The following is a 24,704-nucleotide window of genomic DNA, read 5'->3' as shown; positions in this document are numbered from 1 at the left end:
AGATAATATCGTACAGAAAAAAAATCAGATAAAAATAGTCTCTAATTATCCAATACATAAAATGAGGTGTCCCTCCCCTTCCATTTCACCTGTCCTCCCCCTCTTCCCCTTTCTATCCCGCGCGATAGATCAACAAAAAAACACAACTTAAAAAAGTGAATACATAATTTTACTGTAAACACGTTATTATTACAGAAACATAGCTTTCAAATAAATATATATCATCACATTAAATGCTTGATGATTGGTTGTTCTGTAGTTGCTCTCCGATGATTGACAGTCGACGACCTGGTCTTGTGAACGAGGCCGCGGATGGTGTATCACAACTGAAAGGGATTTGACAGCATTGGTCACAATTGAATCACAAAAAGCGCCCATTTCGATCAATTCAAGGAAGCAAATGATATATTCTTATCAAATATTATCACTCAAATATCGAACTTCCATTTTATGCAAATATGGCAAGTTTTCGGGCAAATAGACTGCTGTATTCTTTAAACGTTTGTGTTATTCGTGTAAGGGCACGAGTTGATCATGTAACGAGTATTTAATGTATATTTTGCGTCATCATTAAGAATAAAGAAAAAATCTAAATGCTGCATCAGAAATATTATTCAATTTTTTTACCCTAAATTACTTACTGTATATCGTGGTCGGATTTACGCATGCGTATTTCATGCAGCATGTTGGCGCGCGCGTTCATGAACTTTAGGTGGTGCATTTGCTCTTTGACTGACGTCATCTGGGAAAAAACAACACGTGATCAGCACATGGTCAGCACGTGATCAATATGATCGATCAAGGTGTCAGTTATCCCCATCTCGTATACAACCCTACCTATCTAGAGATTTACCTGAACATGTGACATGACATCCAAAAGCTGCCTTTGCACGTCAATCAGGGTGTCCATTGCCTTTTGTTTGGGTGAGTCGTCATGGGATAGCTCGCTTTTCGACTCCTTGATTCTCCTGGCCCGTTCTTGGGCCTCCTGTTGGGACACCTGCTTGCTAAGGGTCTTGTGGAGCAGCTCCTCGTGCATAAGGGCCTTACGGTCCTCTTGCTCGTTATGCGTGGTTTCTTTCAATAACTTCTTGTCTTTCTGATAAAACAGGTTCAGAAGTTTAAAGTTGTAGAGTACTAAATACAGTGGTACTTTCATTAATAAACGCGCACCATTGTATTTTAATGTACTTTGCTTATCTCGGTCCCAAGATTGCTTAAAAAAGGGGTACCCCATTGAGATAATTTGTCCCGGGGGAAAGGGGGACGGCTCAAAACAGACGGGGGCTGATCGTTAGCAAAATAAGTTTTAACATGAATAGAAGGGATAGACCGTTGTGTGAGAAATTCTTACCTCTAAGAAATAGAAAAATTGGGATAGCGCAATCGAAAAAATCCTTCAACAAACCCCTAAGGGATAGCAGTTGCTCGAAAATTTATACCCTAAGAGATAGGACGATCATCCCCGTCTTCTTTTTTTTTGTAAAATCCCCCCCCCCCCCTTCCCCCCGGGCTACTTGTATACTACAATTTCAGATAAGCATATAAAGAAAATTTAGCCAAAAATTGTCGTTTTTGGCAAACACGGTCACTTCCATATAAGGAAACTAATATATTCGTTATTTGGAAAAACTGCATGATTCTTGTCATTTTTAAGGTTGCCGTACCGCAGGTGCTTCGTTAACTTTATGAATTGTAATCAAAGAGAAAAACAGTGACTGTGACCATCCTTGGTCAATGGAGAAAGTATCCGAAAAGAAACTAAGATTCCTCGGTACCAGTCCCTCAAAACGACAACGTTTTTTTCATATGGTTGCACTCGAGTAACTTGTAACGTAACCCGCATTGGTTCAGGGTCTAGTTTAAATAGCTGAATGCTGGTCTTTGAAAGCCATGTAAATTCTTACAGGCCCATAAAAAGAATAATACAGCTGAGCTTTCTATGCCTGGAATATTGTTTTTTTATTATTATTTACGCGTATTTATCTATGTGATACCTACAAAGCACTGCGGGTTACGACACATGGAATGCAACCATATTTGAAAAGGGTATAAACATAACTAATGATAAAACTTCTCGCTAGACAGAAATTGTAAATAAATACAAATAGGTTCTATTTTTTTGTTTTTTCGTTACAATACAATACTTTTCGACTTTTCATTAGTTTGTTACTTTGCTTTTCAGTGTGTTTGTCTCAATATTGTAGTTTTTAAATAGCTTTTATTTTATTTGTCTGAACTGATCCGTCCAGATTAGTGTCAGAATAGGGAACAGGCAACAAAGTCATAGCTAAAGAAATAATAACTTTGACTAGATCATTTCCACGATTACTGGATGCCAAATCATTGTCTTTCCTCTTACCTTGATTTTGCCAAACAGCTTCAGAAGGTCTTCTTGTACTTGGACAAGTGTCTCGTCGGATTTGTTATTTGTGAGGATGCGTTCCCGATACATTTTGATCCTGTTCTGCCGCTCCTGTTCAAGAAGCTCTTTCTGCTTTTTCTTGCTCGGAAATCTACGGATCTCCTGCAACAAAAGCTCTTTTCTCTCCTCAGTCACGTGACGCTCCTTGTCCTCCTGCGCCTCCTTGGCTTGCTGAGTCAAAAATAAAATACATAGATTTAGGAACTGCTTAAAGGCGGAGCAAGCATTAAACACCATTTTGTGTTGACTGTTTGAGGTAGTTCCTCATCTCTAGAATGGATTTTTGTAATGAGTTAAAAAATACAGAAAATTATAATTATAAATTGTATTGGCATCTTCAATATTCAGTATGCCGAGTCAAAAATAGTCACTTTCAGCCTGGCAAAATACCAAGTGCAAGGAAGCAGCCATTTTGTTCGCGTGATTGCGCTATTTGCTATTGAATTTGGTAAATGAGGTATATTTTCTTCTTAGGTGGTTATTCAGAGATTTCTTCACATAAGTACTTTATATTTCTTTATTGGATGAAAACAATCACAAGTAGATATACCAGGTTAACTGAAGAAGGGAGCTGTGAGGGAATGGACACGAAACTCCGGGCAATTCTCATTGACTTATTGTGTAATTTAGATGCTTGCAATCAAAATCTGCGTAACATTGCTACTTCACATATGCATTCGTGTAAGACAAAAATTAATGGTACAATTTCTAGCGAGTTATCATAGTCACTTGGATTTAGGGGAGGCCCGAGCGCCCCCCCCCCCCCCCTATTTTCAGATATTTTGATTTGTAACAAAAAATATATAAGGAAATACACGGAAGAACATTGAATCCGGCTCCCCCTTTCTTGAAACTCTTGCTTCGGCCCCCCATTTTTGGGGCTCCTGGATCCGCCCCTGAATTGAAATGCAAAGCTCAGGTAAAATAAAAACTATTGAATTCTTATTGCTGTAGATGGCCAAGTTTGATAACCAGAAAAACCTGTTCTTACCTGCATAATCTGGAATGCGCTCTTGAGATCCTGATGGACTTCAGACAGCTTGTCATTGGTCTCCGCCATAGCAAGGCTCTCCTCGTCACATCCGGTCATCATATTTTCCATTTCTTTGATCTTCCTCTGTCTCTCTTCCTCAAAAGCCTCGCGGGCTCGTCTTCGCGAAGCGCGCATGAGCAGCTCATCTTGCATCTTTTGTTTCACGGCTTCTGCTGTTTGGCGCTCGCGCTCACACTCAGTTTGGTACTTTGCCTAAAGCGGGAACCAAACGGTGATGATAAAAAACTCATGTAGGATTTTCTCGTGCAGCGTCTTCGTGTGATACTCACATCAGGGTCTGGATGTCGGTAGTCAGTAAAAATTTCCATCATTTGTCGGTAGTCGGTAAGAATTATCGGTCTTTGTCGGTAGTGTCGGTGAATCAAAGCTTTTGTACTAGATTTCGCTTTTGTACTAGATTTCACGTATAAACAAGATTCAACATTGTTTAGGATTGATTAATAATTAATAACTTATTAATAATTAATTAATTATTATAATTATTAATTGACTAAAAAGTTGATGAAACAGGAAATACATAGTGCAGATTCTGAAATGGCCGAATTTAAATAGATTGACGATGGAAGTAAAGAGTAAAAATACCGGTTTTAAAAAAATGTCGATAGTCGGCGAATATTTTTTTGTCGGTAGTCATAGTTTTTTTCATGTTTTGTCAGTTAGTCAGTTAATTTTAAAGCCGTTTGTCGCTAGTCGTTTAACCCCATCCAGACCCCTTCAGATGATGCCCACGTGAACACACCGTGATACTCACATCATGTATGGCAAATAAGTGTAGCAGCTCCTCGTGCAGCGTCTCCATGTGATACTCACATGTTGCTCACGTGATAATACCGTGATACTCACATCATGTATGGCAAATAAGTGTAGCAGCTCCTCATGCATTGTCTCCACGTGAATCGAGTTGTCTTCGAGATCCGCATCTGTAGTATTCGCCATTCCCGTGTAGGGGATGGACATTCGGCGTTTTCTTTCATGATCCTCTGCTTTATTCACAAGCTGCGCGAGATAGAAATTTAACTCTTTTATGTATCACAACGAATAACATAACAATACAACAACTATGATGAAATAATGACAATTGTTGAGATGATATGATAGCAGTGGAAGCATAGCAGCTTTAGGGAGGTTCTGCCCCTTGCCTACAACACTTACTTTTACTGTTTGCTTGATGGATTCTCCCTCCAAAGAGTTGCAGTCCTCGAACACGATCGGGCTGACCTCCCAGTGTCTGTGTGTGTCTTGCAGCAGGGCCACATTCTACTCTCGGAGGGACAAGAGCAATGGGTAAATGATTTTTTAAATCATTTTTACTTTAGACCTGTAATTCGACATCTATGTAATTGCTAAGGTTGTATAAAATAGTTGTTGTTGTTGTTGAAGTTTCCCTTTTCCTTGATGATTACCTTATGTTTCCCCACTTGTCGATGAAGAAGTTCTTGCAGGTTCTGTAATTGACTCAAGATCTCCTCTGGATCGAAATCCGAGTCGCTATCTTCACCCGACATTCTACCAGAAGTGTGCGTAAGCTACGCCTTGGCGCCGAATACCAAAGACTACTGTATCCTAATTGTGACGTCTTTGATTGGCTTGAGAAGGTATCAGTAAGCGCGCGCCTGTGATTTACTTAGAGCGCGGGAGCGCTTGGGCTTAGTGTTGCGCGCTTGAAACAATCCCTATAGATGCCCAATGGGGTCATACGTAAACGGGGACGAGGCCCGAGACGTACCCCCAAATAGACAAATTGGATATAAATATAAATCCCGATTGTGGTGGCAGCCATAGTTCCGTGCGATGGACCATCTACAGGGTAAGTCTATGGGCTGCGGTGTCTATGGGCAAACGGACAACTAGTAATATCAAAACAAAAGGCTATAAATTTTTTTTGGAATCCTTTATTTAAAGCTCAGGTATGCCTTTTGTAGTTTTACCTGTTACTCCGATACTAATTACTACTAGGCTTGATATACCCTGGGTACCAGAGGCTCCGAGCTTCGCGGCGACAGCGATTTGAGAAAACGTTTTCGCCGCGAAGCTTGGAGCCTCTGGTACCCAGGGTAGGCTTGATGGCGCCTTCTGCTAGTAAAACCGCATTTAGAAAAATAATTTCAAAGTTCTCCTTTTTAGCCCCCTCAGTATTCTAGCCATTTCGACCATCTCAAACTATAAAACAATTTTCTTCCTTTTTCTTGAGTTTCCTATGGCAACTACCTCAGTACGCGGAAGTATATTTATTATGAAAGACAGGGCATTGTTTTTAATATATATACCCATTTCGACCTTCTTAAACAATAAAACAATTTTCTTTTTTTTTCTCGAGTTTCCTATGGCAATTACCTTAGTACGCGGAAGTAAATTTATTATGAAAGACAGGGCATTGTTTTTAATATATCCACCCATTTCGACCATCTCCAACAAAAACAATTTTCTTCTTTTTTTTCAAGTTTCCTATGGCAATTACCTCAGTACGCGAAAATAGATAAATTATGAAAGACAGGGCTTTGGTTTTAATATATTACGAGAAAACATCAAATCATATATCTGGAATTATTAATTAACTAATTAATTCCACTTTACATATCTTTTTCCAGATGTGTTATACAATTTACACTTTTTCTTAAAAAAACTGTTACTCCAACTATTGATTATATATTCTCAATCTGGAATATTGTATGGTATTATGGTCTTTCAGTTGCTTCTTTGCGGTTTAGCGAGAAGAAAGAATAAAATTGATAACTGTAAGTTATACCAAGCCATTTGGAATTTTTTTACAGAATGACCTTATTTGGTATCCCTGAATTCCCCTCCTTAAAGGAATGACTTTATTTGGCATCCCTAAATTTGCTCCCCAAAGGAATGACCTTATTTGGCATCCCTAAATTTGCTCCCAAAAGGAATGACCTTATATGTTATCTCTAAATTTGCTCCCCAAAGGAATGACCTTATTTGGCATCCCTAAATTTACTCCCAAAAGGAATGACATTATTTGGTATCCCTAAATTTGCTCCCCAAAGAAATGAACTTATTTGGCATCCCTAAATTTGCTCCCCAAAGGAATTACCTTATTTGGCATCCCTACATTTGCTCCCCAAAGGAATGACCTTATTTGGTATCCCGAAATTCGCTCATCAAAGGAATGACCTTATTTGGCATCGCTAAATCCCCCCCCCCCCCAAAAAAAAGAATGACCTTATTTTGTATCCCTTATAGGTCCAGAGCAAAGCAAAATATGTTCTACGGGTGTGGCTACAAAGACAACATTACTCTAAACTATATTAAGCACATTTTTCGCATCCACCCCTTTTCATTTTTTTAGTTTCAGTAACTTTTGGCATTTTCTTGGTAGACACAGCTCAAATTTCTGTAGTAGTTACAGTACAAATTAACAATTCTCACATTTGCTTGGCAAACACAGTACAACTTACTAATTCTCAGATTTCCTTGGTGACAAAGAACACTCTGCTAATTTTCTCATTGACTTGGTAGATACAGCACAATTTTAATTCTCACATCTGCTGATAGGTACAAAACTGCATGGTAGATACAGCACACAGACAGGAATACCAGCATTGCACACGCAGTAGTCAGTAGTAAGCCCAAGCACACCAGGGTCGGCATTGGTAGTGTCGCCTTTGTGACTCATAACCATCATGTCTGCACTGTGTTCCTTGGCTGCTTTACAGATCTCCTCACATTGGGTTTTCTTGTCTGCGCCATGATTCAGGGGAATTTTATTAATGCTCTTAGAAACCTGCAAGTAGTATAAGTAGTACCATATACATTGAGTTATAGGCCTTATTTCTCATTTTCAGAGATTGCGTGACTTCAATTTTCCGCCAAACGTAGCGTAATCCACGGGCTATAGGATAATCTTACTCCAAAATCATGTTTAATGTCTTGTTAATGTTGAATAAAGCACGCATTCCTACCCAAGACTTACGTTTTTGTTGCATGAAATATACCAATCCAGCATCTCATCAACTGAATCTTCTGCTACTCTTTTGTCATACATCCAATCCTCATAGGGCCCCTTTATTGCTGTGGCAGAAATTAAGTACTTTAAAAAAACTCACAAAAAAGACAATAGTAAACATACTTTTTTTCAACATTGCTATAGAGCTAGGACTTTTTGTTTAGTAGAGGGACGGGCCAGACTAAGTCAATCCTTGAATTAGCTGAGGGATGGACCTGGCACCATTTTTTTATATATGTTTCGTTCAATTCCGTGTCTACTGGGGAGGGGGAGTGAGGGGGGAAGGGGGTGGGAGAATCAATCCTTACACTTGCTTGGGGAGAGGACACCTCATTCTCTTACATTTGCCTTTGCTACATTTCAGGTGTACTAAGAGAGGAAGATGTCCCCCATTTCCCAGTGGATGCTACGGCACTGAACTTCAAAAATCCTTTTCTTTATCTCATTCAAACATCCCCTTAGGGATGTCATGCTCTAAGCCTAAACCAATCAAGAGCCTGATATACTTATAACAGAAACTCCCTCTCTTGGAGATTATCCTATTTTGTTGTGTTTTTTTTTTCTATTATTATTTCTTTTTAATTTTGCAATATATGTCCCACCCTAGAAAACAACGTTCCCGTCCCCTGTCAAGGGTGAGTTGGGTGGCTATCTGCTATCTATTTTGAAAAATTTCTGGTAAGTTTTGATTTATCCACACCATTTTTAGTTGGCCAAACTATACCCCCTCAACCACTTCCCCACCTTTCCCCCAACCCCAGTTAGTGTGCGCCCAGAGCTGGGTAATTACCTGGCCATGTAAGACGGTCATGATTAAAACTTGGAACAAACCAAACGTGTATCAACAGCACATGGTCGCCTTCTTGGATGATATGCTTACAAAACCCTGCAACAATAACCATCAGAACTCATGATGCATGTATCTTAACACTGTAGACCGTGTTCACAATGTTGCATGCATCCAAAATTCCACAGATTGGCAGGCCACAGCTGATCCAAAATATCTGATCCAAAATGAAGACAAATAGAAATTTCCCATACTCCCAGACTCCCATACTCCCTCGAAAGAAGCACTCTGACAGCATTTTCAACTAGACTCCGGAATACAGGGCCACATCCAAACTTATTTGCATTTCCATTGTATTTATTGTGTCGTTCTATAGATCAGCCAGGGCCCGCCAGTCTGTGGCTTTTTAGATAGTTTTTTTTTACTTATAAGTATAGTTTACTCTATGGCAGAAATAAGCAGCAACAGGTTGTACTTTATCCCGACTTTACGTATATGAACATAGGAAGATACGTTGGTATTTGGCGTATGTATACCAAACTCTACCCGTTTGTTCTTCGCTGAAAATCGCCTAATGCTATCTTACAAGGTTTACTTACAAATGAATGCATCCTTGCTTCGTTGGCTGCCATCAACAGGCATAGCCACAGTTCGCTTGGCCTTGATGTTTTTGTCCGCCATGTTTGTATACCACAGGAAGCCCAAGCGAGCAGCGACATTCTTTATTAAAATTTGTCTCAAGTCAAACTCTGTCAAATTGTAATAAAATAAAATTTAATAGGTAAAAAAAGATGCCAAACAGATCCCGTTTCTCACGTGCAGGCAACAGAAATATATGCCGAATAAATTTATTTACATTTACAAAGCTACGTCTGCAAAGCCTTGGGCTTGGAGATGGGGTTTTATCTAATTTTCACCAAAAAAATAACCGCGGTGATCCTAGAACCTTAAATTTCTAAGAACCGAATCAGAACCTAAACAGAACCGAAACAGAACCTAATAGCAAGGGGGGGGGGAGGGGGGTAATTGTTAACAAAAAAATTACCTATTTTCCGCATAAAATTACAGAGTAGGGCCGGAAATACGTAAAAAAAATTTTTACAGCGATTAAGCGCTATTTAGCGGATTTAGGCTAAATTTCTATTTCAGTCATCACTAGCGTGAAATATTAAAAGGCGATCCTACACATACACATAGCTTATTACTGAATTCCGTATTACCCTACGAAAAATTTGTCACAATCTTCTGTTTTTTTTTAATTTTTTTCCACCTTCAAACTGCAAAACGAGCGACAGCAAACATTCGAGTAGCGAATACTCAGAAGAAACAGAAATGTTTAATCAGCGGACCGTCTTTTTCCGTATTCGGAGCGGGACATTTTGTGAGCTTTTTTGTGTTGCTTTGTTCGGTTGCACGAATTTCGCTAAAACAAAATCGACCAAAAAACCAAAGCCACCAAAAAAAAAAACAAGAAACAAACAGGTCTTAAAGTTGATAATGGGAGAGGACGAGCACTTTGAGTCGGAGTTTTATTATCCTGAAGAGATTGAAGAGGAAAATTTTGACACAAAGAAAAACAATAAGATCACGAGCCGCCACCGATAGCCAAAAAATACAAAGCTTAAGTTATTTATATCGGATAAACAAACAAATGGATAAATAACAAGGGGGTTAAGACCCAGAAAAGTCTCTTTAAGATAAGTACTACCTGTTATTTGTGAATGCAATATTTCCATCAAATCATAAAGCAGCACAAAGCGATTGGCCTTTTCATTTTACTTTAGAAGTTTGTTCTCTACATACCGTGGAGTTTTCGAACTAAACAGTCCATTCATGCCGTGAAGACTGACAACTCAGCTTTCTTTGTTATTGTTTGGATCAACTTCACCTATGATAAAACCTGTAGCTTCCAAAAGTCGTCCTATTACTTGTTGTTGAATCTTTTTACTAATTTGAATTTTTGATTTGGCAGCGCGCGAGTGTTTCTTGTTTTCCCGCCTTTTTGAAATGGATCGATAAACTAATCGAATATTCGCGCGAAAGCGAAAGTTAATTTGTTTTCTTGTCAGTTTCATTTTATAAAGCCATATAATAAACAACTTACAAACCTCGACCGTTCGGTCATACCGGGAAATATCAAACCTCGGCTTTGGCGCATCGACCTCACAAAGCCTCGGTCGATACGCCAAAGCCGAGGTTTGATATTTCCACTGCGTGACCTCACTCTCGGTTAGTAAGTAGTTATGATGATAGACCGAATCAGTAATATTATCGTTGTATCGAGGTTAAAATTACACTGCGCTCAGGAGAACAGATTTGTATCGTAAAAACGAGAATATCGTTGTATTCGATATCGTAAAATCGAGGTAATTTCTTAACCATTTCACTGTATTTCCTGCGGGAAAAAAAGAATGTCATTGGAAAATCGAGTTTATAGTAAAATCCAGGTTCCACTTTATCTTACGCCTTAGGGAGTGTGTTTATTTGTAGAGTGATGCTTAAACGAGCATTTACGAACACCTCCTTTTAAGGCGGTGGGTGGACGCTGGTGGTGACCATCAACGCCTCTAACAACGATCATCTTCAGAAAGCTGAGAACAACTGCGCAGACTCCGCCACGGCGTGACCTTCAACGAGACTGACACCCCGGGCAGTAAGCTCTCTGATGAAGACATCCACGAGATCGTTGGAACCGATGGTATGAAGGAATATGCGACTTGCAACAAGAAACCACCTGTGACACCATGCCAAAATAAATCCCAGAACGACCCAGAAATGGCGAAGGCTGTCACGCTGGAGAGGGAAGAAAAGATAAAACCTTTTTAATGAAATAAGCCTTTTTAAACAAATAATTTTTTGGCTGATTCGTTAGCACTAAATAAGTCGCTTTTTGTTTTGTTATTTTGCTCTTAAACACCCTGAGCGCGTGCGAGTTTGCAACCAAAAAAATCACATGAGGCTTTTCTTTGTGCAATTCGTCTATGGAAGTATTAAAATTGCGTGATGCATATGGGATACAGTAACGCATCAGCAATCAGTAGCGGGGTGAATTGCGGTAAAAAGACATTAACAAGTTTACACAAAAGTTGTCGCAGAAACGCATCTACGGGTTACTCAAATGATTTGGGGCAACTCTCCCGACCAAGCCTCACCCACAAATAAATCCCATCCCCCCCCCCCCCCCCCCCCCCTCAGCGATCTTATCATATGAAAAAAACGTTGTCCTTATGGGGGTCTGGTACCGAGGAATCTTAATTTCTTTTCATAGACTTTCTCCATTGACTAAAGATGGTCACAGTCACTGATTTCCTCTTTTGATTACAAGTCATAAAGTTTACGTAACACCTGCGGTACGACAACCTTAAAAATGACAAGAATTATGCTGGTTTTCACAATAAGGAATATATTAGTTTCCTTGTATGGAAGTAACCGTGTTTGGTTAAAATTTGGCTTTTTTTTAGATATGGTAAAACGTTTTTAAAAAGGGCTAATTTTTTAGGTCCACACACATACTCTCAGCCACGGCCCACCAAGCCATACTACCCCCCATACCAGCCCCTTTTACCTAACATGGTACTAAGCGGGCTAATGTTTATTACTTTTTAGGCGTATTCATGGTAGAGACGGCTTACAGTCCGCAATCTTTGAATAACAAGGTCAAGGACGCGGTGTTCTACAAGGTGCAAGATCGCTTCAAGTATAAGACAGAGCTCTTACTTATTTCTAATTTTATTTTTGTGATGCTGTCATTTACTTATATTGTTATTTCCTTATTAGATTCCAACAAGAGAGCATGCTCTCTTGATTCCAAGCGGCTCTCGTCATGCAGAAGAGACATAATGTGGGCAAAATTAATTAATCATCGATCAGCCATGTACGTTTATTAACATATTAACCCTATTAGCCTGTTGTGAGTTGATAAAATATACCATGACAACTTGGATCATTTGTTTATCTTTCCATTACGGCCCTATGTTATTTTTTAAATCACAATTGTTTCCAAGACGAGAGCCTCGCTCTACCCCATGCTAGTTACGGGCCAAAGCGGCCAGTATATAGATCGGCAGTGGTGGCTGGCGTTTATGGATATGGCGCTCAAAACCATCTTATCGTTTATAACTTACATAGAATAATTCTGGCTTACGTCAGGTTTGGGCCTAAACGTGTCCTACTAAGGTTGACGCTAGTACCGTTGACACTAGAGTTTTTGTACACTAGTTTATAGCACCGTCGAAGGAAAAATCTTCTGTTTGGAAAAGAAATCCCAGCGGACCCTGCACACAAGCTAGCATACGCGCATCATTCTGAAAAGTCTCTTTCAGTTTATTTCAGAATGACTTTTTCCCTTTATTACAATAACGGTCCGCCGATCCCGATAATTGCGATAATCGCAGATTTAGAAGAAATACATTTAAATTTAAGACAAAAGTTCATATTTAGTAGGTTATTTACATTGTATGTCCTTGATAGATAAAGTATGTGCCTTTTTTTCACCTAAAATACGCGATTTTATGAGGTGCTTTTAAGCCAATATAAGCCGCCAATATAAGCCGCCATCTTGGATAACTGTGAGGGGGATTGGGTCTAGCCTCGAAAAATTTTTCTCTTAGATAAAGCGTTTTAATGCAGCCGCCGACAGTTTTATCTTGAAATATTAACAAATAGCGTCATATTTCCCCTACTAGAATAAAAGAATCAGATATTTCGCCTTAGTTTTGGAAATACAAGGTCTTTTAAATTTCACCACAGGAAGCGTGATGGAGGCTTTTCTTCTAATTTTTATTCCGTTATTATACAAAATCCTCAAGTGGTACCGGTGGGCACCGGTCTCAATATTAATTAGCATCCTCTTGGCTATCTTTGTGCCAAGTTTGGTGCTTTTGTCCGCTATGTATAGATTGAAACACTAAGCGACCGGACTATATTCAGACTGGGCTTTTTTGAGCTGTCTGTAACCTGTGGGGGTCTAAAAGGCACCCCTCCGTATTATTTCATGAACCGCTTAGGCTATGACGATCAAACTTACAGACAATTATCACCAGCATGCAAAAAATCGCCACGCCCTATTTTGGGTGTGGTCGATTCAATTATGAAGTCACAATGACGTCATAAATACGATTATTAGCTATTCTTTTAAATATTGCCTAAATTATTAGATATCGGCAGGGGCCTATAAGTAGGGGCAATCAACTTCCCCATGTTCTGGTACTATATAGGTGTCACGGCGTTTCCTAGGGTCAGGCTATTTTTAGACGCGCGGATGAGCCAATCAGATTCAACCTTTGTGTTGACATTTTGGCTGAGCTCAACTGCACGCGCAGTCTCAGACAAAAAGCTATGTTCTCTCTTCGGTACTTTGAATTTTAGTTGCTCTCTTCTTAAATATGAATCCAAGCCTACCTATGACTTTGAATTCTAGCTTGCAATTCTTTTGGTAAACAAACAAAACATAGATAAAAATATATTCTTCCTAACTGCAATTTGCGCGTGCAGCCTCACGTCACTCGCGCGCGCGACCAACGTCAAAGTAGCTAATGGGCCCGTTCGTGCGCGCGCGTCTAAAAATAGCCTGATCCTAGGAAACGCTGTGACATATATATAATACAGATGATTGCCCCTATTTATGAGCCCCTGTTATCGGGTTGAAATCATTTTGCATTATTCAGATATGTCAAAATCAACCTTATTAAGTCTTTACAGTGCAAAAAGACCATAAAAACGCTTATAATCAATTTTTTTGTAAGAATTTCCGCCATCTTGGGTCCGCCATCTGATCCGCCATCTTGGATTCTTATGATTTTTGCAAAAGAAAAAAATCTGGATTTATTATAGAAAAAAGTATTTACTGCAAGTGCAATCTTATAAATATAGTGACATTTTAACAACCGCTTTGAGAGAGAAAAATTGACCCACCCCTCCCCCCAAAATATCGGAGGTAAAACAATTCTAGCGCTGTTGTGAAACTTGTCACCTAAACAAACTTATGAAGTCAAAAGAGGCATTTAAATCTGAGAAACGGCACCAAAATATCAAGAATTCACTACTTTTTAGTTTTTGGGACACCTGTGTGAAAAATACGGTTGCCATGGTAACATGGAGCGTGTCCTCGACATGACAATGACATCAAAACGTCCTCAGACCAATTTTCAGCCTCTTAGGCTGCTATGGTTCAGAAATTTTAGCAATTTTCCCTCCCCCCAGTCTGAATAGGGTTAAGCCTTGTCACAGCCGACGGCTGAATTACAAGGTCTTCAGCAACATACAAAACAAAAATTAAACACGAGTTATCGATAAATATATGTATCACTGGCATCTATTACTGACATATTCCGTTACGGTCTCATCGCATAACATCTTATTTACCCAGTCATGCGATACTCCTGTAGGCCTTTGATTTCTTCGCGCCATTAGCCTGCTTGCAGGCTGTACTCGATGTTATTATTGCGGAAAACCCTCTCCGTCGGTGATCGGGCGCCATCTTGTATTTTAAGCCGCGTGGTTCCTGGGGGCGAGCGCAAAAACGGACGCAGGGTAGCTGGGAAAAGAGAGAGAAGAGGGAAAAACTCTTCTCTCTTCCAGGAACCACGCGGCTTAAAATACAAGATGGCGCCCGATTGCCGAACTGATCGGGTTTTCCGTGAACACCGAGTACCGCCTGCAAGCAGGCTATCCCGCCATCGTTTAGAGTTTGTCATTGTGTTCACTTTGCTTTGCTGCATAGTGACACTTCCAAGCAAAATAAAGCTACATGGCGAGCTTTTTAGAGCTTATTGACAAGTCCTTGCACTAGCCTCGACCAGGGGTACAAGTTAGTGGGAGGCTTTCAAAGCGGTTAGTTGTGGATAGCTATTATTAATTCTTATGGATTCGTAATTACTGGATTCCTCTACTATCTAAATTTTTTCGTATACTTAGCTCTAGTATTTGACGGACATATTCACAAGTAAATTAGATATATCAAGCTAAACTTGAAGTTCTTGAGATAACCACCTCTCAGAAACCATTTCATACATTATCAGTTAACCTAAACTTTAGTCATTGAGGATATGTTGTACTTGTGGGCTTATAACTTTTTAATTATTTATTCAAAGTATAGCAAACTATACATTTTTGGAAAGCTTAGATAACAAGGATAACAAATAATATATTAATAATATTCTGTGGATTATTGTAATTTGAAACCGTGCATTTTTATTGGTCACATGCTGTGAACCACCTAACCAGCTTCAAAAAATGTTTTGATCATAATGATAGAAGATATATAAAAAAACTTTATGTTTTCTAATACACTACAGAGTAAAGAGTGTTTTAAGCGAAGGATTATTTGATATTCTAAAAATTTGGTTAAATTTTCTCATTTTTATCTTAAAGGCCAAATTAACATTGAAAAAAAAGGTTAAAAAATTTAAAATGAAAACACGAGGCACATTGGGCTAGAGGCACGTACAACATAAGCAAATGCGACCCCTAAGGCGACAAGCACCGCATGGCACCATAGGCAACACGTGACACCTTAGGCAACACATGACACATTAGGGGACACGTGATACCTTAGACACCACATGACATCTTAGGAAAAAAGCACCGCATTACAACATTAACAATACATCGCACCTTAGGCAACACGTGACACCTTAGGCAACACATGAGACATTAGGGAACACGTGATACCTTAGGCAACACGTGACACCTTAGGCAACACATGACACCTTAGGCAACACGTGATACCTTAGGCAACACGTGACATCTAAGACACCACATGACATCTAAGACACCATACGAAACCTTAGAAACAAGCATCACATTACCACATAAACAATACATCGCACCTTAGGCAACACGTGACACCTTAGGCAACACATGACACCTTAGGCAATACATGACACCTTAGGCAACACGTGACACCTTAGGCAACACGTGATACCTTAGGCAACACGTGATACCTTAGGCAACAAGTACCGCATGACACCATAGGAAACAAACGACACCTTAGGCGCAACATGACACACCTTAGTCGACACATGACAGCTAAGACACCATATAACACCTTAGAAACAAGCACCACATTACCACATAAACAATACGTCGCACCTTAGGCAACACATGACACCTTAGCCGACATACGACAACTTAGACAACACCTGACACCTTAGGCAACACGTGACACCTTAGCCGACATACGACACCTTAGACAACATCTGACACCTTAGGCAACGCGTGACACCTTAGGCAACACGTGACTCCTTTTAGGCAAAACGTGACACTTAGGCAACACATGACACCTTAGGCAACACGTGACACCTTAGGCAACACGTGACACCTTAGGCAACACATGACACCTTAGGCAACACATGATACCTTAGGCAACACGTGATACCTTAGGCAACACGTGATACCTTAGGCAACACGTGATACCTTAGGCAACACGTGACACCTTAGGCAACACATGACACCTTAGCCGACACGTGACACCTTAGGCAACACGTGACACCTTAGGCAAAACATGACACCTTAGGCAACACGTGACACCTTAGGCAACACATGACACCTTAGCCGACACGTGACACCTTAGGCAACACGTGACACCTTAGGCAACACCTGACACCTTAGGCAACACGTGATACCTTAGGCAACACGTGATACCTTAGGCAACACGTGATACCTTAGGCAACACGTGATACCTTAGGCAACACGTGACACCTTAGGCAACACATGACACCTTAGGCAACACGTGACACCTTAGGCAACACGTGACACCTTAGGCAACACGTGACACCTTAGGCAACACATGACACCTTAGCCGACACGTGACACCTTAGGCAACACGTGACACCTTAGGCAACACCTGACACCTTAGGCAACACGTGATACCTTAGGCAACACGTGATACCTTAGGCAACACGTGATACCTTAGGCAACACGTGATACCTTAGGCAACACGTGACACCTTAGGCAACACGTGACACCTTAGGCAACACATGACACCTTAGCCGACATACAACAGACAGAACAAAAAAATGACAAGTTTTCCAAAAATAATGTCTGGTTAAGTTTGGTAAGCTTGAATTTTTACATAGAGGTTCCTTATGTTATGAAAACCAACATATCAAAAAGTATTTTATCCCGAGCAAGTTTTTATCTTAATATAACATAAATTTTCAGACATGAAGGCAGGCTGATGGGGAGGCGGAGGGAAATTTCTTTTGAGATGGCTACTCTGCACGTCTGTATCGTTCGTTATCTCTGAGGAGAAGGCCGCACCCCGGGTTCACAAAGATTCTTATAGGGGCCAAACCACGTGCATCATGTGAAAATGATATCCGGATATTCCCCGCTGTCGCCATCAACCTGTCAAGCTTATCTAGTGAAATTATAATTAAACCTTACTCGAGATAAATTATCCCGTGGGACAATGTTTATTTTTTATTTCTAATGGATTCGTCTTCGAGATATAAGGCTTGAAGTGCAATTTTCAAATGTTTAAATTATGAATTCTCGTTTTTAGGGAGAAGTTGGGCTCTGATCAAAAATTAAGCCAACTTTGTTCGCTTATATCTAAATTTCATAACTTACATCTAAATATCTTTAAAATTTTGAATTAAGCTTTTGGTCAGAGGAACTCCTTGTATGCGGAATCTTGAGCTTATATATTGAGAATTGGAAAATTTCATGCCATTTTTTTTCTCTGTCCATACAACACCTTAGACAACACCTGACACACATGACACTGTTGCCAGTACATGACATCAAAAGCAACACCTTTAACTGTGTCCCTATACCCATCAACCTTTCCTGTTTGTTGCAGATAAGCGCATGTTGTATGCCTTCAAGTACGGATGGCACACAGGAATCTTTGACAAGCGACAAGGCTACCTCAGGGTGAAGTGATGCACGGAATATGTAGCAAGCGACATGGTTACTTCTGGGTAAAGTGAGGCACGGAAATATATAGCAAGCGACAAGGCTACCTCTGGGTGGAGTGAGGCACGGGAATCTATAGCAAGCGACAAGGCTACCTCTGGGTGGAGTGAGGCACGGGAATCTATAGCAAGCGGCAAGGCTGCCTCTGGGTGGAGTGAGGCACGGGAATCTATAGCAAGCGACAAGGCTACCTTTGCGTGGAGTGAGGCACGGGAATCTATAGAAAGCGACAAGGCTATCCTGGGTTTAGTGATGCACGGGAATCTATAGCAAGCGCCAAGGCTACCTCTGAGTGAAGTGATACACGGGAATCTATAGCAAGCTATATGGCTACCTCTGTGTGAAGTGATACAAGGGAATCTATAGCAAGCTGCAAGGCTACCTCTGGGTGAAGTGATGCAAGGAATATGTAGCAAGCGACATGGCTACCTCTGGGTGAAGTGATGCACGGGAATCTATAGCAAGCGACAAGGCTACCTCTGGGTGGAGTAATACACGGGAATCTATAGCAAGCGACATGGCTACCTCTGGGTGAAGTGATGCACGGGAATCTATAGCAAGCGACAAGGCTACCTCTGGGTGGAGTAATACACGGGAATCTATAGCAAGCGGCAAGGCTACCTCTGGGTGAAGTGAGGCACGGGAATCTATAGAAAGCGGCAAGGCTACCTCTGGGTGAAGTGAGGCACAGGAATCTATAGCAAGCGACAAGGCTACCTCTGGGTGAAGTGATACACGGAAATCTATAGCAAGCGACAAGGCTATCCTGGGTGAAGTGAGGCACGGGAATCTATAGCAAGCGACAAGGCTATCCTGGGTGAAGTGAGGCACGGGAATCTATAGCAAGCGACAAGGCTGCCTCTGGGTGAAGTGATGCACAGGAATCTATAGCAAGTGACAAGGCTACCTCTGGGTAAGGTGATACACGGGAATCTATAGCAAGCTGCATGCCTACCTCTGGGTGAAGTGAGGCACGGATATCTATAGCAAGAGGCCCCATACGCTGAAGCGCTAACATCCTGGGCCACCCGCGATTCCTGTCGCGCCATAGTTGCACGTAAATTTTTTTGTACTAACTCCCCACGCTGCTCGGTATATAATTGTTAAATATATTCACTTATATTTTGGTGTACCTAGAAATAATACTCTCTGTATGTATTGTTTAAACTCTTTATTCAAAGGCGGGGATAAATTTTTATTTCTTTTTTTCATTCCTAGAATGTCAGTCCGAAAGGAAAAAACGGTCTTGGATCCCCCATCCCCTGGTGTTGATTTTGAAGATGATGGTGGTAAATGGTGTTGATGGCGATAGCGATGGCGTTTGTGATAATTGATGTCTTTGGGGTTTGAGTGGGAGTGCATATGGTAGGGGATAGGAGAGTTGTTAATATCACACTAACAGCCGTTGTTTTGAATTGTATTTGATTTCATTAAGCAGAAGTATACGCGCTGTTTCAAGTAAGTGTCACCTCCTCGACATCCACGCACGCAACTCTAGACTTGTCCACGTTGTCTTTAAGGTCAAACCTTGCGCTCCATGTACCCTGTGGATTATTAGATCAGACTTGAAACACCAATTGTCATATAAATTGATTCTCTTATCGTTTAGTCCAATCACCAACAAGATTAACATCATCCTTATCATCATCACCTTTACCATCAGCAAAATAATCATCACCACCACCATCATCATTATTATCATCATCATCATAATCACTACCATCACCAGCATAATAGTCATCATCTTCAAAGTCATCATCATTATAATTCATCATCATCTTTACCATATCTTTAAAAAAAAAGAGTAAAATAGGACAAATAATTATAATTTTTATGATGGTGATTATCTATATAGATTGTAACGTTATCCATAATGATTTTCGAACGTGAAAATGAGCTATGATAACAAGATAGTTTTATTACCTTACGAACTACTCTCTTCCCTCTTCAGCCACTAGGCTGTAATCCATGATTTATGACAGCTGTCATATGATGATAATACTTACACTTGTCAGGAAGGAAGGAATAGGGATGGATGGAAGGGTTATGGTCTGTTTGGGAATGGAGTGAGCTTGGACAGGAAGTGGGCATTGTTCTTTCTGAGCGGGATTGATTGTGGATAGCTCCTTGCAAGTGAGATCAATTGATGGGCTGCGGTAAAAGCACACATACACTTGCTTTAAGGATGCTGTCCGTACAAACAGTGAATTGGAATTGTTTAATAGCAGCTGAGCAGTCACTTAAGATAACAATCAAAGCAGCAATTTCCAACGGATAATTAATAGAGAACCCTATCGCGATACCTTCGATTGAATCTATAACTAGGAGTCTTTAACTAGGAGTCTATAACTTGGTGTCTTTTACTACGGGTCTTAAACTAGAGGTCTTTAACTAGAGGTTTATAACTTGGGGTCTTTACTAGGAGTCTTTAACTTGGTGTCTTAAACTAGGGGTCTTTAACTAAAGGTCTATAACTAGGAGTCTTTTACTAGGAGTCTATAACCCCCCCCCCCCCTATAACTTGGTGTCTTAAACTAGGGGTCTTTAACTAGAGTTCTTTAACTACTGGTCTTGAACTAGGGGTCTTGAACTAATAACTAGGAGTCTTTTACTAGGAGTCTATAACTTGGTGTCTTAAACTAGGGGTCTTTAACTAGAGGTCTTTAACTACGGGTCTTGAACTAGGGGTCTTTAACTAAAGGTCTATAACTAGGAGTCTTTAACTAGGAATCTATAACTTGGGGTCTTTTACTATGGGTCTTTAACTAGAGGTCTTTAACTACGGGTCTTGAACTAGGGGTCTTTAACTAAAGGTCTATAACTAGGAGTCTTTAACTAGGAATCTATAATTTGGGGTCTTTAACTAGGAGTCTTTAACTTGGGGTCTATCTTTACATTATCATTTGAACCATCGATAAATTGAACAGCATGCGTTACCCTTTAATGCTCACCACAGGCCAAAACAGGGTACTGGTGTCCACCAAAGCCATCCCTTCCTATACAGCCTACTGATTTCCAGGTGGTAGCTGTTCCCGGTGACTTTGTTGACCACGAAGTTTCCTGAAAATGTTATCTGTTTTCCTTTTTCGAGCGAGATGGGTTCGGGACTTACACTTACCACCTTGATCTGGACGGGGGCACTGCTATCTGGATTAAAATAAAGTGAAAAATAAATAGAAATAAATAGTTTAGTTAATTTTACTGCATTCAATATTCCTGCGAACTCTCGTCATTCAAATGAATGGGTAATACATTTGGGTGACCTTTCGTGTGCCCGCAAAGCAGGCTGGATCTTCGAGCATGACATTTGGTGCTTTTTGATTGGTCAGTGCCTTGCAGAGAGAAAGCAGTGGCTGATGGGAAACCTATTTTATTGTTGGCCAATGAGAACGCTTCAAGGATTTTTGTTGGAAACCGTTAGAGATAATTTACGGAATACCTTATTATAGGAAATTAACACTCCACATAATTAACCCGCGTTATTTAAATATGCCTTTATTAAGTTAAATGTTAATTTGAAATGTCTTAATAAAGTCAAGCGTTCATTTAGAAAACGTTAATTAATACTGAATGTTATCAAATATCGAAAACAAAATTCAACGACTTTTAAAACAATTGTGTTTATTGATAAGGAGCTTCACGTACGTTTAAATGTCTTTTTTTTGGCATCAGATAATTATTTCCGAGTAGTAAATTGAGAAATAAATCCTGCCATCTTTTTGGATCTGTGTTGGTGTAGTTTATCTGAATACGTTATACTCAAATTCGCGTTTACATTTAATAGACGTTAATATCTACCAGCCTTCATTTTCTATAATAAGGTATTGGAAACTGTGAAAAGTGTGATCACAGAAGAATATCGATGCCTCCCCAAGGAGGGTTAAACCAATTCCGTCAACAAAAAGCCTAGTGGAACTTCACACTTTACTCTTTAGAAACACACTTACACTTACACTTTAGAACGAATAATGCGAGGTCGGTACACACTGTTAGTTTCAGGGAGTTATTTTTACTCCACTCAGAGAGTAAAAACTACTCTTTGCGATGGAGTACTTTTAAAGGAGTAATTTTAACTCCTTTATTGGAGTAAAAACTACTCCACTGAGGAGTATTTTTTTTGTTTACTCCCTTAACGGAGTAAGTTTTACTCTGCTGAGAATTAGTATCGAATGTTTATTAGAAAAAGAGTAATTTTCACTCTTGTTGGTCAAATAATGGAGTAAAAAGTACTCTTGTCTGGGAGGTAATTTTAGCATAGTAAAAGCTACTCAAACTATCTCAAGTGAAAAGAGTTATTTTTACTCCAGATGGTCAAGAAATGGAGTAAAAAAGTACTCCTTTGGGGGGGGGGGGGGGTAGGTTTTGAAGAGTAAAAACTACTCCAGCCATCTCGTGTTGAAAGAGTAGTTTTTACTCCAGCTGTATCTTTTAAGAGCAGTAACAGACCACTCCAAATATATAAAATAAAGGGAGTTGTTTTTTTACTCTGAATTAGCTGAACTTAAAAAGAAAACGATAGTCTTTATTATATAAGACAAAAGATAAAAATAATAGTTTATCGCATGTGCCCAGAGTACGTCTAGTGAAAATGAATCTTATGTTTTAGCTTTTATGTCGCGACTATTCTTCTACTGAGATTTAGCGAAGAAAATAAAAAAGGATTACTTGAAGAGTATTATTTTCACGTTGTTTAGTATTAGATTAAACCTTACCACAGTTTTTCCACTTTAAGGCCTTCGCCGAAAAGACGCAGAATGCTACCAAGACACAAATTTGCTTGAGCATCATTTTCCGCTGACGTACCTCACTATAAAACATCTAAACCATGTTCCGCTTAAATAGTACTTTTAGCCAATCATTGTAAGCATATTCACTAACCAATCAGGAAGAGACTTCAAAATTTGATAGCCAATCAGATTCTTTATACAATCTAATATTGCTCAATCACAAACGGCTACCCGTTTCGTGTAACATAACAAAGATATCAGTAAAACAATAAAGCTGATTCTACAAACTAAAACTTTTGCTGCCTGATGAATGTAATGTTTATTGAATGAGCTTAGAACGTTTGGTTTAGCAACAGTAAACTGGTAAGGCTGAGTTCACAAGGTAATGAAAGAAGTTTCTCTATCAACCAAAAAAGTGACAGGTGATAGACATTTCAACAATCTAGCAAACCCAGATGTGCATATGGAACAAAACTTGTTTTTTTTTCTCATTGCATCTTTGTTGTGGATATTTTTTTACTCTTTTGATCTTATTGTTCTATATTGTTCTATAACTTTATTAGCCTTATGCTATTATTTTAGATGGACTTTTCACTGAAGTGAAAAGATTTGGATGGATGGAATTGCCTTTTCTAATTTTAAGATCAGAGGAGACTTACCATTTGAGAGTTGACCAGTTGAGGCTAATGAAAACGCTTCAATGACGGAGGCCCAGGGGCCGGTTCCTAGACTTTTGATTGAATATAAAGGGCTTTTATCCCTAGGTTAGCGTTAACCTGCTTTCTAGGAACCCGGCCCAGAAGGTGTTGGAAATCGTTGGCTAGAAATGTTGATTCCCATCAACAATAGGCTCGTAAAATAAATACGCTAAGAAGCCCTAGTTTCCAAACAAATCTTGCTAGCAAGTATGAAGGTTGTATAAGAAATTGTTAGTAATCTTACTTTACACTCGCACATTACGACATTTAAATTTAGCGCTAGAGGTAAAAAATAGAGCGAATAAGTTATAAAAAAAATGGGCTAAGAAGTTATTTAATTGCATGTTTCTTCAATATCTATACATACGAGAAGAAAACTCATGCTGCTAAAGTGCAAACTGACAATATGATTGTCCACAAAGGCTTGTTTGGTTGTCTTTGTTTATGTTAAAAGCACTAATGAATTTCGTATGATAATCAATAAACGCTACTAATTATACAAACGTTTAATTGAATTTCCATTACGCGCAAAAGAATGTTCGTTCAATCCGAATTGAATGTCCAATTGCTTTGTTTCTCCATTGATGCTAATGAATGTTCACGAATATTCAATTATAATTGTTATTAACATTCAAGTCACTCTAAATGATGTTTCGTGTGATTTTGATTATAGTACAATACATGTTATCGATGTAAACTTTGGCACAAATGTGGCACAAATTTTATAATTATCCGCAAATGTAATAAGGTTTTACCCGCAAATGTAAAATGGTTTAACCTGCAAATGTAATAAGGTAATGAATGAAATAGTTAGTTTAAAGCCTATAATGGACAATAATAGATAAATCCAGGATGTGAAAGTGGTCAATTTTTATATCCTAATTATCGTGCCATAATTCATACGACAGATTCGCGGGGTTCACGAAAAAGAAAAGGTAGCTCTAAGGTTAGGAATAAAGATAGCATATTGCAAATGTGGTGAAATCTGCGATATATATTATATAATATAAATACTATACTATCCCTCGAACTTGTTATTTAATTATTTTAATTATTATTTATTATTTTAATTATTATCATCATCATCATTATCGTCATCGTCATCGTCATCGTCATCGTCAT

The 24,704-nt window shown here is 39.4% G+C and overlaps 3 protein-coding genes and 1 long non-coding RNA gene across 8 annotated transcripts; 1 reads left to right on the top strand and 3 right to left on the bottom strand.

Moving 5' to 3' along the window:
• Positions 1–147: 147 nt before the first annotated feature.
• LOC5517644 (trichohyalin) lies at positions 148–5,023 on the bottom strand. 2 transcript variants are annotated; one of them, XM_032362179.1, is made up of 8 exons: positions 4,883–5,023; positions 4,632–4,736; positions 4,323–4,475; positions 3,417–3,671; positions 2,363–2,596; positions 854–1,099; positions 642–742; positions 148–326 (listed from the first exon to the last, which is right to left on the bottom strand). In XM_032362179.1, the coding sequence occupies exons 1-8, from the start codon at positions 4,982–4,984 to the stop codon at positions 230–232; spliced, it is 1,293 nt and encodes a 430-aa protein (XP_032218070.1). In that variant the 5' UTR covers positions 4,985–5,023; the 3' UTR covers positions 148–229. The 2 variants fall into 2 exon arrangements, with proteins under 2 accessions (XP_032218070.1, XP_032218071.1); XM_032362180.2 differs by lacking the exons at positions 4,323–4,475; positions 4,632–4,736; positions 4,883–5,023 and adding an exon at positions 4,231–4,316.
• On the top strand, positions 4,623–18,699 carry LOC116601416. Of its 3 annotated transcripts, XR_007308019.1 has the most exons (7): positions 4,623–4,763; positions 4,910–5,074; positions 7,814–8,127; positions 10,768–10,934; positions 11,843–11,916; positions 12,014–12,110; positions 18,042–18,699. It is a non-coding gene; the product is annotated as an uncharacterized LOC116601416 (long non-coding RNA). The 3 variants fall into 3 exon arrangements; XR_004290012.2 differs by lacking the exon at positions 18,042–18,699 and having other exon boundaries at positions 12,014–12,179; XR_004290014.2 differs by lacking the exon at positions 18,042–18,699 and having other exon boundaries at positions 4,910–5,286; positions 12,014–12,179.
• LOC5517643 lies at positions 5,597–10,896 on the bottom strand. 2 transcript variants are annotated; one of them, XM_048727357.1, is made up of 5 exons: positions 10,757–10,896; positions 8,836–8,985; positions 8,240–8,335; positions 7,417–7,514; positions 5,597–7,227 (listed from the first exon to the last, which is right to left on the bottom strand). In XM_048727357.1, exons 1-5 carry the CDS (start codon positions 10,815–10,817, stop codon positions 6,976–6,978), a joined length of 657 nt encoding a protein of 218 aa, XP_048583314.1. In that variant the 5' UTR covers positions 10,818–10,896; the 3' UTR covers positions 5,597–6,975. The 2 variants fall into 2 exon arrangements, with proteins under 2 accessions (XP_048583314.1, XP_048583315.1); XM_048727358.1 differs by having other exon boundaries at positions 10,040–10,768.
• An 863-nt stretch (positions 18,700–19,562) lies between the features above and the next one.
• On the bottom strand, positions 19,563–23,001 carry LOC116601415. Its single transcript, XM_032362182.2, has 4 exons — positions 22,870–23,001; positions 21,109–21,304; positions 20,164–20,308; positions 19,563–19,701 (listed from the first exon to the last, which is right to left on the bottom strand). The coding sequence occupies exons 1-4, from the start codon at positions 22,973–22,975 to the stop codon at positions 19,612–19,614; spliced, it is 537 nt and encodes a 178-aa protein (XP_032218073.1). The 5' UTR covers positions 22,976–23,001; the 3' UTR covers positions 19,563–19,611.
• Between the last annotated feature and the right edge of the window lie 1,703 nt (positions 23,002–24,704).

Source organism: Nematostella vectensis, chromosome 5 (genome assembly GCF_932526225.1).
Source record: "Nematostella vectensis chromosome 5, jaNemVect1.1, whole genome shotgun sequence".
In the NCBI taxonomy this organism is placed as follows: Eukaryota; Metazoa; Cnidaria; class Anthozoa; order Actiniaria; family Edwardsiidae; genus Nematostella; species Nematostella vectensis.
Note: the sequence above shows the minus strand (reverse complement) of the source record. Positions and strands in the feature narration are given on the sequence as shown.

What these genes read in the sequence shown, in the direction of transcription:
- LOC5517644 (XM_032362179.1), bottom strand. Translation starts at nt 4,984, where the DNA reads ATGTCGGGTGAAGATAGCGACTCGGATTTCGATCCAGAGGAGATCTTG. An exon ending in GCGCATTCCAGATTATGCAG is followed by an intron (nt 2,597 to 3,416) that starts GTAAGAACAGGT and finishes TTTTTGACTCAG; the next exon opens with CAAGCCAAGGAGGCGCAGGA. An exon ending in AAATCCGACCACGATATACA is followed by an intron (nt 327 to 641) that starts GTAAGTAATTTA and finishes AATCCCTTTCAG; the next exon opens with TTGTGATACACCATCCGCGG.
- LOC116601415 (XM_032362182.2), bottom strand. Translation starts at nt 22,975, where the DNA reads ATGTTTTATAGTGAGGTACGTCAGCGGAAAATGATGCTCAAGCAAATT. An exon ending in CTTAAAGTGGAAAAACTGTG is followed by an intron (nt 21,305 to 22,869) that starts GTAAGGTTTAAT and finishes ATTTTAATCCAG; the next exon opens with ATAGCAGTGCCCCCGTCCAG. An exon ending in GTACCCTGTTTTGGCCTGTG is followed by an intron (nt 20,309 to 21,108) that starts GTGAGCATTAAA and finishes CTTTTACCGCAG; the next exon opens with CCCATCAATTGATCTCACTT.
- LOC5517643 (XM_048727357.1), bottom strand. Translation starts at nt 10,817, where the DNA reads ATGATCGTTGTTAGAGGCGTTGATGGTCACCACCAGCGTCCACCCACC. An exon ending in AAGCAAGGATGCATTCATTT is followed by an intron (nt 8,336 to 8,835) that starts GTAAGTAAACCT and finishes TTATTGTTGCAG; the next exon opens with GGTTTTGTAAGCATATCATC. An exon ending in ATATTTCATGCAACAAAAAC is followed by an intron (nt 7,228 to 7,416) that starts GTAAGTCTTGGG and finishes TACTACTTGCAG; the next exon opens with GTTTCTAAGAGCATTAATAA.